Source organism: Canis lupus, chromosome 32, assembly GCF_011100685.1.
Source record: "Canis lupus familiaris isolate Mischka breed German Shepherd chromosome 32, alternate assembly UU_Cfam_GSD_1.0, whole genome shotgun sequence".
Lineage (NCBI taxonomy): Eukaryota > Metazoa > Chordata > Mammalia > Carnivora > Canidae > Canis > Canis lupus.
This window is the reverse complement of record NC_049253.1, coordinates 31,428,749-31,442,155: the sequence shown is the minus strand read 5'-3', so window position 1 is coordinate 31,442,155 and position 13,407 is coordinate 31,428,749. Positions and strand designations below refer to the sequence as shown.

The 13,407-nt window shown below is 33.7% G+C and overlaps 1 protein-coding gene across 8 annotated transcripts in view; it reads right to left on the bottom strand.

The window, feature by feature from the left end:
* Nucleotides 1–13,407, bottom strand: part of WDFY3 (WD repeat and FYVE domain containing 3) — a 234,046-nt gene that overhangs the window by 124,150 nt on the left and 96,489 nt on the right. For 7 of the 8 annotated variants that reach the window (XM_038582230.1, XM_038582234.1, XM_038582232.1 and 4 more), the window contains 5 exons: nucleotides 12,547–13,014; nucleotides 11,434–11,535; nucleotides 8,579–8,772; nucleotides 4,282–4,739; nucleotides 2,779–2,862 (listed from right to left, as the gene is read on the bottom strand). In XM_038582230.1, the coding sequence (XP_038438158.1) occupies nucleotides 2,779–2,862; nucleotides 4,282–4,739; nucleotides 8,579–8,772; nucleotides 11,434–11,535; nucleotides 12,547–13,014 (1,306 nt within the window). The remainder of the gene's footprint in view (nucleotides 1–2,778; nucleotides 2,863–4,281; nucleotides 4,740–8,578; nucleotides 8,773–11,433; nucleotides 11,536–12,546; nucleotides 13,015–13,407) is intronic. The other variant, XM_038582235.1, reaches the window with a different exon arrangement.

Here is a 13,407-nt window from a genome sequence, read left to right as displayed (position 1 = left end):
GTTAAACATCAAGGAAGTTCTCCTTTAGCTTATTTGGAACTACAGTCCCATTCTTTTGTTTTACCCACTTACCACTGAAAATACTCCTCAGGATTTTTAAAAACTTAGAGGGCGTATTTTACATAATAAGCTTCTATGAGGTAGAAAGCCTAGCTATATCCTGAACATACCATATTTCTTCTCATCAATGATCTCCACTTTCCATTTCATACTATTCTTCTACAATTCATGAGTTTTGCACATTTTGTATCCTGGCACTAGAAAACAGATGCTTGTGGCTTCAGCCTATGGGAGCTCTTTGTTCCAATGAATTGGTTTCAGCATAATTTGTCTAATGCTGAGCTCTGTCACTGAGAGCAGTGCAGTTTCAGCTCTCTGGCACAAGAGCAGCTTGGGAAACAGATGCTTTAAGTCAGTGATTTTGTAGCAAAGATTTGGCACTGTCTTTTTTTTTTTTTTTTTTTAAAGTACCATTCTCTTTTTAACAGAGATTCTAGGAAAGTATTCAGCTTCACTTAAAAAAAAAAAGCATGTGGGCTCTCCTAGTTTATTTAAAGTCAGTATGTCCTCCACCTACACACTTTTTCAAATCTGGGTTTTTTTATGGTTTTTTTGTTTGTTTGTTTTGCTGTTTTTGTTCAGAAATATTTAATTTCTAAACTTACTAGGATAGATTTCTAAATACTTATTACCAATAGGTATCTTCTTCCTATGTTGCTTCTTTTATTCTATGAAATATTTTGGCCCATCCAGAAAATATAATTATAATGTAATAGAAATTCTCAACCATTAAGAAATTTCATAAAAACTGTTTTTCAGGGATCCTTGGGTGGCGCAGCGGTTTGGCGCCTGCCTTTGGCCCAGGGCGCGATCCTGGAGACCCGGGATCGAATCCCACATCGGGCTCCCGGTGCATGGAGCCTGCTTCTACCTCTGCCTGTGTCTCTGCCTCTCTCTCTCTCTCTGTGACTATCATAAATAAATAAAAAATTAAAAAAAAAAACTGTTTTTCATTACACATAAAAAAATAACTCAGTTTGGAGAAAAAAACCAATTCTACTTGCATATTTTAGTCACAGGCCTTCCAAAATTATTTCCAAATTCCAGATTTAATGAATACTGAATTATGGATATACCCAGGAAGGAACCTTTATGTCTCCAGAAATATAAGGTTTCCAGGTTTTCTTCCCTAATTCTTAAAATAGAGAAAAATCTCCCGATTTTACATGTCAGACAAGTGTCACAAACTCAAAGTTTCCTTGTGTCTGAATACTCCACAAGCCATAAAAACTAATACAATGTTGGTTTCTCCTTTTGCTAAAAACACATGTTTTGCCACAAGAAAAAGATGCTGGCGTAATTTGTTGAGATGTTCTAGAGATATTCTAATTCCAAAAGTTACCATATTTGCATTTGAAAATAAAAGCATTGTTTTATTAGCTTATGATTCTTGTCACTAAGCAAAACATATGTAATCTGACCAGAATGGCAACTGGAAAATGTCAACATTGACCTTATTATTATGAACAGTATTGGGACCCTCCTTGGGGTAAAACCAACCTGAAAGCCTAGTTAGAATTCTCACAGAAAGGATTCATTCAACCAGGACTATTGATTCAGTGACAGTTTCCCCTTAAGTCAGAGATATGGCATCCTTACATGTAGCTGTGTTGCAAAATGTTTTTGATCTAAGCCCTTAAATAACTCTCTATAATATGGAATAAAACTTCCCTTTGTCAAATTATCATTTAAATAAATTTGTTTAAGACTCTTCTGAACTATTGCATGATATCCTATCAGAAAATGAGGTGTAAGTCCCAGTCTAAAATAAAAGGAAAAGGAAAATATAAAGTCCACATATCTAAGAAATAGTAATACTGGAATATATTGAAATATAGGATCTACAAATAGTTTTAATACAACAACTCCACTAATATTCAAATTTCAAAATCTGAACAGACATAAAATTAATCAACACCACAGCTGAACCTCAGGATTCATTTTTAGAAAACTGCAAGAGAAGAATATATTAACATAAGACTGAAGGACTTATACTTGGTTATGAGAAAAAGGAGAAGGAACGGTATTGGTCCCAACTGTACAGACTACGATCATTTTAAATACCGGTTGCAAACAGAATCTTAAATGGATCTGAGTTGTACTCGTGTCGATCAACTGCTGGTTTTTTATATTTATAAGCTTTATATACAAGGTAGACTAGATCAGCTTAGAAAGAGATGTGTACACAGAACCAATGAAACCAAGAGCAAGGGTAGGTTTTTTTATTCATTTTTTTCAAAGGTTGGCGGTGACAAGTCTCCACAACAACATCACATTTCAACTGGTTAAACCTGATTGAGAAAACACACAGTTCCTTGCCAGTCTGTGATGTTCATTTTGGAGTAAAAGCAAAACTGGAGAATGATTCCTGGCACATTTAAAGTAAAAAGAAAAAGTACACTACTTAAAAGAGGCACTAAGTCCTCATTTCTAAATTAATTTTAATAAGACATAAGCCTGCTCTAAAAGTAAAATGTCTCTTTTACTCTAAATAATAGAATCAGATGACAATATTCTAAATGTCCCTCATATCCTCATAACATTAACACATTTTATTCTCATAAATATACTTAAAGTTGGTAATTCTAAAACCTAAAAAAAAAAAATCAAATAGCCAAAAAATTTTTATACAAAGCACAATCACATTAACATATAATTAAGCACAGACCCCCAAAACCCCACACAAATACAGATTGACTTCTGTTATAAGATCAGTACCTTTTCCTGGACAAAGCTGGTGTACCCCAGGGAGAGGGGAGAGAAGACTCACTTGTCAGGCAAGGAGGGATCTGTTCTGCACGACTACAGACACAAAACAGACAGGGCGGTTTTGAGAGGTTAGAAGAGAACACCAGGTTGGCGGCTGGTTAGTTTCACAAGAAATACCAGTAAAAGTGTACTAAGGAACATCTTCCATACTCAGCAGGAACAAGAAACAAGACCACAACACATGCACTGAGGGGAACAGAAAAGCATGCTCAAGGCAGATGCTTATTTATTAATGTTAACACTTAGTATGTTTGTTAAACAGAGGGCCATAAGCCCTGTTTTCGACAAAGAAAACTAAAAATGAGGTCTACTAATTAGGATAAGTAGAAAAGGGAAAAGAAGTTGAATCTAAATATAAAAATTTCAAACAGCTGATTCCTTGAATATTACACCATACTATGTTTCTTCTAACAGTATATGTGCATTTTTATTTTCAAGATGTTAAAAATGGGAAAACAATTTTTCTTACATCACTGTATTCTCTTATCTAAATGGTAAGGTCTAAGAAATATCATCAAGAAACAAGAAACATCTCGGTAGGTATTTCAAAGTAGATTATCTAACGGTAAAGGATATAAAAGTTATTAGAAGCTCTAGCCAAGTAGAGTTACTTGTGTTACATATGGGGGTAATATAGAAACAATTCAGTTATTTTATGAAATAAAACTACAGCAATTATTTAAAGTGATAATGCTTGGGACAGATTATTACCATGCACACTCTTACATTATGTTCAAAGTTGAGAAAACACCTGAAGAACTGAAAATAAATGATTTAGGTAAAGTGGTACTCCTATGATCTGCCTTCCAAGTCTGGAATTCCCTCATCATAGATTTTATCACAGTATATTGTAATTGTTTCTGTGTCTGTATTTAAGCTAACGGATGGCCATGTCTAAAGTAGTCTTGTGCTTGAACCTCAAGACTAGCACAATAACATGGCACACAGCAGGTGTTCATTAAGTATTTGTTTAATGAAGGCATGAATAAACAAGCCTGACAGACTCTTGAACTACCAATGTCTCTTATGGATCTATACTCTTTTACAAGGATTATGAAATGTTGAGAATAATTATGAATGCTGAAAATATATCATCTGTCTGGAAATACATATAATCATAACCATGCTCTCCTACTGATAATATATATCAATAAGTCTATTCCTAATGTTGAGAATAGACGAAAAAGGGAACAATAGTAAATACCACCATGAAAGTAAACTTTATAGAAACTTTCATTAAGTGTATCGAGAGCTAACTGACCCTAGATTTACAAATAATACACAAATATTCATGTTGAAAACCTTAACATCAGAGCAACAGTAATATTCACAAATAAGTAACAGGTAAGTAAATAAAAGGATTCATTTTCATTCTCTTTCAGGTTAACTTATAATTCAAGCTTTAATGCTGAAGTCATACAGAATACCCTTTAATTCAGAGCAAAGCCATACCTGTCAAAAGAATCTGTGGCTACTTTGTAGAGATAAATAAAGAGTTTACTGCAGTGCCGTAAAGTGGGTGACACTGTGTCCATCGAGATTACATCTTCCTCCAAAAGTCTTTGAAACGGCTGTGTGTTTGAGGGGAAGACATTCATGGGGCTTATTTTTCTTAGGTCTGAGAAGCAGCCAAGAAATCGAACGGCATCTGCCAACTTCTCATACTGAATCTCTGTTTTGAAGAAATGAGAGTTGGCTGGCTCATAGCGCATTGCTGCAGTCAATGTGCAGAACACAGTGTGGAGTAGTTCAAACACATGATTCTGGTTCACTTTCTCCCAGCCATTCTTGGGTGGTGAGCTCAAAGACCTTTCCATAGCAACAAGCAAGGACGTAATGTACACAAATCCTCCAACTTTCCTGAAAACTGTTCTTGAACGATGGCTTTCTCGAAGGACTGACAGGAGGGCCTACAGGGGATGAGAAAACAAAGGGTTTCCCTTATAATTCAAATTAAAACAATGTACATGAATGTTAAGGGAGAATATCATTTCTATGAGTATCTGAAAGGAATGTTTCTGTAATTTCCCCATTAAGCAGCCCTATGAAGCATATCAGATATTTTAGTAATTAAAAAATGACACATTACACAAAAATAGTCATATAGATCAATGGAACAGAACAGACAGCCCAGAAATAAATCCATGCTTATATGGTCAATTAATCTATGACAAAGGAGACAAGAATATACAATGGGGAAAATGGACAATGTCCACAATGCTGCTGGGAAAAATGGACAGCTAACACTGGAAAGATTTAACTGGACTGGTTTCTTACATCATACACAAAAATAAACTCAAAATAGATTAAAGACCTAATTTTGAGACATGAAACCATAAAACTCCTGAAAAAAACAAAAAACAAAACACAGTAATTTCTTTGACATGAGCTATATAAATATTTTTCTAGATATGTCTCTTGAGGCAAGGGAAACAAAAGTAAAATTAAACCATGGGAACTATACCAAAGTAAAAACTTTTGCACAGCAAAAAGACAGCCTACTGAATGGGAGGAGATATTTGAAAATGACTTATCAGATAAGAGGTTAACATCCAAAATACATAAAGAAGTTACATATTCAATACCCCCCCCAAAAAAATACAAAAATACAATTTAAAAATGGGCAGGAGACATAAGCAGTTTTCCAAAGAAGATATACAGATGGCCAACAGACACGTGAAATACTCCACATCACTTATCCAGGGAAATACCAATCAAAACAATAATAAAATATCATCTCACACCTGTCAGAATGGCTAAAATCAAAAACACAAAAAACAACTGTTGGCAAGGATGTGAAGAAAAAGGAAACCCTTTGTGCACTCTTGGTAGGCATGCAAATTGGTATAGCCACTGTAGAAAACAGTATGGAGATCTTCAAAAAAAATTTTTTTTTTCAAAAAATTAAAAATAGAACTACCATATGATCCAATAATTCCACTCCTGGATATTTATGAAAAGAAAACAGAAACTCTAATTCAAAAAGATGCATGCACCCCTGCTTATTGAAGCATTAATTACAATAGTCAAGATACGGAAGCAATCCAAGTGCCTGTCTATAGGCGAATGGATAAATAAAATATGTGTATATATAATGGAATATTACTTAGTCATAAAAAAGAACTAGATTTTTTCAATTGCAACAACATGGATGGATATAGAGGGCATAATGTTAGTGAAATAGGTTACAGAAATACAAATGCTGTCACTTATGCATGGAATTTAAAAAACAAAACAAACAAAAAAAGAAAAACAAGAAAAAAAAGGAGACAAACAGAGTCCAATAGAACAAACTGGTGGTTGTCAAGGGGGAATGGATGAGGGGATGGGTGAGACAGGTGACAGAGATTAAGAGTACACTTATCATGATGAAAATTGAGAAATGTATATAACTGAATAATTATACTATACATTTGAAACTAATAACACCGTATATTAATTTATACTTCAATTAAAAGATGTCACATTAGAGGCAGAAGATCAGTGTTAGGAAACACTGCCACATACTTCTTGGCAGATTAAGGCTATACCCAAAAGCTGATGGAAAAGCTTTTCCTTTGTCTTTGATGGATATCAATGAATTCAGTGATTTTTACAAAGCAATTATATTAAATGAGTAAAATAAATATTCTAGTATAATTTTTATACTACTATGAACACTTATGACTGTGTATGTATACAAACTGATTTATTCTAGGAAAGATCAGAAGTCAGGGCAGCCAAGACCTAAAAGTATTTGAATTCATACAAAACAACCATATCCTGATGCTTTGGAAAGAGGAGTATCTTCAGGGGACTTATAGGCATTCTCTCTTGCAAAGTCAATATAATCTGATGGCTGAAGGCATGTTCTTGCCCAGAATAGCTAGAAGTCCTATGAAATAAAACCTGAAGGTCAAACAAGTAAAACAGTCTTTCAGAACTATCAGTTATTTTCTGAACTATCATACTTTTAACTTAGTTTATTATTAAAAATAACACATTATAGAATTACCTAACATTGTATGGGCCCTTACTTTGGATAAGGTACTTCTTCAAATTATGTATCAGCTTAGTTAAATCTCTCCATAATCCTATGTATTACCCCCACATGATAGTTAAACGCAGTTCAACATGGTTAATTAACTTGCCAAAGATTGTACGACTTACACAATGGCAATGGGAAGATATGATGTACAATGATGTACCTACTTGTGCACTTAACTACAACACTACTGCCCCAAACAGCAACCTGAATTTTTTGCTGACACATGCGCTTCTTTTCCTTCTGTTTCAGCTACTGGAACAACATGGTATCTAATGTTACTTAAGACATCATGTGTAATGTCCCCAATCATTACATTTGAAAAGGCCATTTTATTAAAATACCTCATATTACTAATGGTACATGATGAAGGGAAAGGCCAAATATTAATAAATATAATTACCCTTTTGAAATATAGTGCTTCAGAAATTGAGATATTATACATAGAATGCCTTATTTTTTAAAAAAAAATATGCAATCTGTATAAATAAAAATCTAAACTCCAATGCATTCCTTCCATTATTCTGCCAATAATTTTCATTTTAATAGGATTTAATAGTACAGTTTCCCTATCTTGTCAAATTTAATAAACTGTATTTATACTTTCAATATCAACTTTTTTCTTCTTTTTAAACATTTTATCACCTAGCCTGGAGATTAAATGCAAGGGCTTGAATTAGAATGCTTGGGTTGAAATTCTGAATCCGATGTTATATTTTTGGAATTTTATGTGCCAGTTGTTAAAACACGGCATGATTAAAAATTAAGTTCTATAAATCTACAACTAAATAAATTATGTAAAAAACAAAAACAGTAAATACAGAAACTCATCACTTCCAAGTTATTTTATGTATTTTACTATTACCTATACTCTTAAGATACTACATAACAGGGTGCTATCATCCATCTCTTTCCAAACCACATCCAGAAACACATTAGCTGCCTGAAATAGGTCATAGTGGCAGTATTTACACCATGGAAATCAGTAAATACAACACATGAGGACCTCTCTCCTGCCCTCCTCCAGTCGGAGAGTCAGTTATTACCATTACAGAATAACAATGAGTTAATATTACAGGTCAGCTCATTACCTCTTGTTGGCTTTATCTAACAATGTTTTACAAATCCAATTAAAAAGGTATTTTTAATCAAGAAAGAAGGAAAATGTATGTTAAAAAAGCTGGCACCTTAAAATCTCTGGAAGGCACTTGTTTTTTTGTTTTCCTGAACAATACTTTCAAATATACAAGTATTCCCTAATATTGATAGGCTATAGACTTCCTTCTCATCTGTGAGATAAGTTGTGGTCAGATTATGTTTTAAAATAAAATGTATATTCAAAATTATTATACACAATCAAAACAGGATGAAATATACAATAGTATAAAGAATAAAAACTTCTTACTGATGAGAAAATCACTGAAAAAAGCAAAAGTTAATAAAACAAAATATGAGATTCTAGAAAGCAGCTATATTTGCTGTGATATCTGTGCCAAGGATGGGGCAAGGGGGCAAGGGGTGGATATCAGAGGGGAAGGAAACGGCTCCCTTGAGGGCTTTGGAGACTGGAAAAGACACTAGCTTTTCTTTTACTATTATGATTTTGACATAATCTTAGACTTGAAGAAAAACTACAAGAATAGCTTATGATAATTTTAAGTCATTTAAAAATAACCACGTATTTTAATGGTACGAGAGTAGTAACAACACACTTATTAAATTTACCCTTAAAATGTCAGTCTTCAACTGCAATTCTGTTGGTGGGGCTGAATGCATTAAGCCCAGGAGAGTGCCCATGTCATCCTCCCCATTTGGAGAAAGCACCAACTGCTGGATAATCATCAGGGCATGCTGCCGGCACTGTGGGTACTTCACTATATTATGTGCACATCTCGCACCTCCAAATTCTCGGAAAATTCCTTGAAAGAGAAAAAAGAACAACATGGGTTAACTTAAAACATTCTAAGACAATTCAGATGGAATAAAATTTTATCTTCTTGTAGAAAGGATAACTGAAAAGAATGTAAATAAAACCCACCCAGGCATTTCACCTTTTAAATCAGCACACAAAACTGCACTGTAGGATGTCGGCAAAGGCATAAACAAATTCTCTCTTGATTTCCTTAATGAAAGATTAATGCCCTAATATGTCCACCATGTTCAAATTCTACAAATCTAGAACATTCAGAAATTTCACAGGTAGGTACTAAGAGATTCAATATTTTTATGTAAAGGCTTTTAGTTTAACAATATTGAAAATTAAATTATGTAAAAAGCTTTCAGGTGAACAACAACCCATAAATGAGGTTAAACTGAATAGGCATCCAAAGTAGTAGCAAAAAAGGAGTGGAATAAATATTCTTAAATGAGAAAAATTATAAGGAACTAAACTTTTTGGTGAAATAGAGAACACAAACAAACAAACAAAAAGACAAACTCTATAATAAAAAGCATCAGTCCCTGTACCACTCCAAAGACTTTCATAGACTGACTTATTTAATCTTCATGCTGTACTGTACAGATGAGGAAATGAGACACAGAGAAGTTTGGTAACATGGCCAAGGTCATCCAGCTAACAAATGACAGAGCAGGACTGATGCCTACATGGACCAACTTTAAAGCTTTAGACTTTTAGAGTACCCTGTATATGTCACTATTACAATAGTCTATATCAAACAGTTTAGTGTTATATGTTTGTATATTTGGTCCCCCATTAAACTTAGGATTTTCTTCTAGGCTGTATTTCTTTCTTTCTTTTATTTTTAAAGATTTATTTTTATTTATTTATGATAGAGAGAGAGAGAGAGAGAGACAGGCAGAGACACAGGCAGAAGGAGAAGCAGGCTCCATGCCGGGAGCCCGATGCGGGACTCGATCCTGGGACTCCAGGATCGCGCCCCGGGCCAAAGGCAGGTGCGAAACTGCTGAGCCACCCAGGGATCCCCTTCTAGGCTGTATTTCAATAAATATTTCCTGAGTGAAAAGATGTCAGTGCATTTTGCTATAGTGGCTACTGTCCTATGTAATGACTTTTTATTTGCAAACTTTAAGAATTATATGATTCTCAAATGAGTGTAAGTCCTGTGCTGAGATTTAGCACATGGAAAGCCATGTGTACTTACTAACTGTGGCCAGTTAGTGCCCATTACATAATCATAATGGCTAATATTTTCTGAACACTTACCATGAGCAAAGCATTGTCCAAGTGCCCAAGATCACACACTTAAGTAACATCTTTCTTAATAAGGAAAGATAGTCAATAAGAAAAGAACTTTGTGAAAACGTATGGCACTCTGGGAGATGTGTTAAGTGACTTGTAGTCACACAGAGTAAGCTCTCCACTCTCCTCCAATAGTCCAATAGAACTATCCAGTCCCTCTTGAATAATACCATGTCATGTCATCAAAAGATAATCTGCCAAAGAAATTCTTGATAGTACAAGAATTTATCCTTCTAAGGATAAATCCTTCGAAGTCAACTAAACCTAGCTTAGTTACTGGAAATGAGGAGATTATGCTTTATACCACAGTCAAAATGTTAACAGCATACCCATTAAACTTCACCATACTTATTATTTAAACGACCTACTAAATTCATTCAATTCTGTCTTGGCATTTGCCAAAACTATATTTAAGTAATGATATATAATTACATGTTGACATCTTTTCCATTAGGTTATAATTCCTTCAGGGCAAGAATGATCTCTGTTTCTCTAACATCTAGCATGGTGCCTAGGACACACAATAGATTTTAAATATGTTGAATACTGAGTTCCTTTGCATTTAGGCAAACAGGCAATGCATTTGTTCACTAGTTCATTTTTTCGTTTGTTCATTCTTTCATTCATTTGTGGCTTCCTGTAACACTTAAAATACAATTTATGTTCCTTGGCAGGGCCTAAAAGGTTCTATATGATGTGAGCCCAGGCTACTCATCTCAATTCACCTCCCCATTACTTACTCTTCTCAAATTATATTGACATTGTTGCCTGAGATGTTTCTGATGTTAGCTAAAATGTCAAGTGATCCTTTTTTTAAGAGCAAGGGTGATATTTTATAAATACAAATGGACTGTCTGTTAATGACAGAAAAGGACTGAAGAGAAGTTGAAACAAAAGATAAAGATTTAATAAATCCAATTTACCTGGGAGAGGCAAGTTTTAATACAGAATAATTTTTCAATAATTCCTTAAAGTGTAATACTCTAACCTGAATTACTAAAAATTAAGAAAATCACCAAAGGAAGCAGATATTTTAGAAAATATTTAAGTAAAGTCATTCGACCAGAAGTCTATATTATGTAAATCTAAAAATAGAAAAAGACAACTTCAAAAACAAGGCACACTACAAAAAGCAATAAAATATAAGAACATATTATGAAATAATAAAATAATGTTATATATTTTGTAAATAAACTTATAAAGGTCAAAAGTATTGTATTTCTAGATATGACAGTACCATCACTGAATCAACAGTTTTTTCTGTAAGTGACAAGAACATCTCAGAAGCAAGAGTCATTAGAGAAGACAAAACCAGACATAATGCTCTCCCAAAGAATTTGTGAGTAGCCTGTGTAGTCACCTGCATTTGTGTTTGATCCTTGGAGCAGCACTGTCAAGGTCTCCATAACCAACAAAGCCAGATGTTTTTGGTCTTCAATTGAACTATTATTTCTTGAGTCCCCTAGAAAAAAAAAGATGAAAGGTTCAAAGAACAAAAGCTATAAGCTTACCTTTTTTTTTTTCTTGATTAGGTTTTGTTTTAATAATTTATTATTTCTTACTATTCACTTTTACCACTAATACAGCTGATATAATACAACCTTTCAAAAAGATGTATGTTTCCATCAGCTACCAAAAGTAAGGCCAAAATCAGTGTTTACAGATTTTATTTCGGTGTGGCTAGAAAGTTACAGCTGTCTAACAAATAGGAAAAAGGAAAGGTCAGCGCTGGGTGATGTACTGAAGTGGGGAATCACGATATTACACACCTGAAACTAATATGTTAGCTGAAATTAAAATAGAACTTTAAAAAATAAAAAAAGGGAAGATGCCAAAGTTAAATATATTCTTCTTACAAAGGTTTTCCTAATCAAGGTGAAGGTTAACAGGAGAAAGCTAAGATTTTAAGGCACTATTTATGAATATTCTATCTATTCAAACTGCATTAATTCATTAAGCATATGTAATAGTTACTAAGTGCCAGATACTACCATTCTTTTATCAGATTTAAAAGGATGAAAAATATCACATTTAAGGTACTTTAAATGATAATATATGTAAATGTACATAACTTGACTAAAAAAAGTTTTTTTTTTTTTTTTTTTTTTTTGCTATCTATAATTTAAAATATTTTGAGGGACCTAAACATCCCAATTGTTTCCAGGATCTTTTAAAATTCCCTCTTAGAAGCAGAAAGTGGCACTTATGAGTCATGTGGACCATAAAGGTTTCCCTCAATTTTTGCCTTAAATTCTTTTCCACTACAATGACATATATCTAAGCGCCTGTCCTCTCCCAATTCTGTAACAGAGGTTGAATGGACAAGTTAACTGTGGGAAATATTCACAAGAATATTACCATAATGTACATTAAGTCATTCAAATCAACAGCCAAATAAAAAGCAAAACATGAACAAAACACCCTGCCCAAACCCCTTTGTCAAACAAAAGTGAAATCATAGAAAATGCTTTACCTTGTTCATTTAGTGCCTGAGTTGGATCCTTCAAGAGGGCAGCATATTTGTGCAAAAGGTTTACCATGACCTCCAGAAGGCCCACCTCCCTGAACACATCTTTAAATATGTAGTCATGTCGTGTAAACTTAAGGAGTGTCTTCATTGCAATAATGCTACAGTGGTAAGAAGAGCTAGATTTTAAGAGGATGCTAACACTAATGAGTTCTTTACAAGGGATATAATTTAAGCTAAAAACGACGAATTCCAACATCTCAAAGTATTTGCTTTGTACTTCTGGGAGTTTAGAAATCTTTTCTGCAAACTGTGACAGTGTGTGCTGTGACTCGAGTATGAAGTAATTGGCATTGTCGGCCATGTAAATATTTGTGATGGCATCGAGGATAATTTGGGCAAGGAAGTTGGTTTTTGCTTTTAAAAATGCATTCTGAAGAACTGCAAAGGCTTGGATGTTTCTCACACTGTGACCTAAAATGGAAAACAAGAACACAAAAGTAGGTGCTACATGGTATTTTAATCATGGCAAAGTAGTCTATTTAAACAGATTATAACATTTATCAACTATTTACAAAGAACATATCTTGTTTTCAAAATAAGTTCTGTTTTTCTCCATCTGACTTTAGTCATTTAATTAAAAACAATGTTGATTAAACTTTTAACGCATTATTATGAATATCCAATTCAAGAATTGTTATATATTGATTGAAACAGTAGGCTGTTTTACAGAGAATAAATCATATTATGTAAGTCTAGCTTTCTGAGTTTGGAAATGTGCAGGGATTTCACTTTTTATTATTTGTAAGATGGACCTTGACTATAAGAACAGTTACGTCTCATTAAAAGACTTTTAACCTGAGCAGT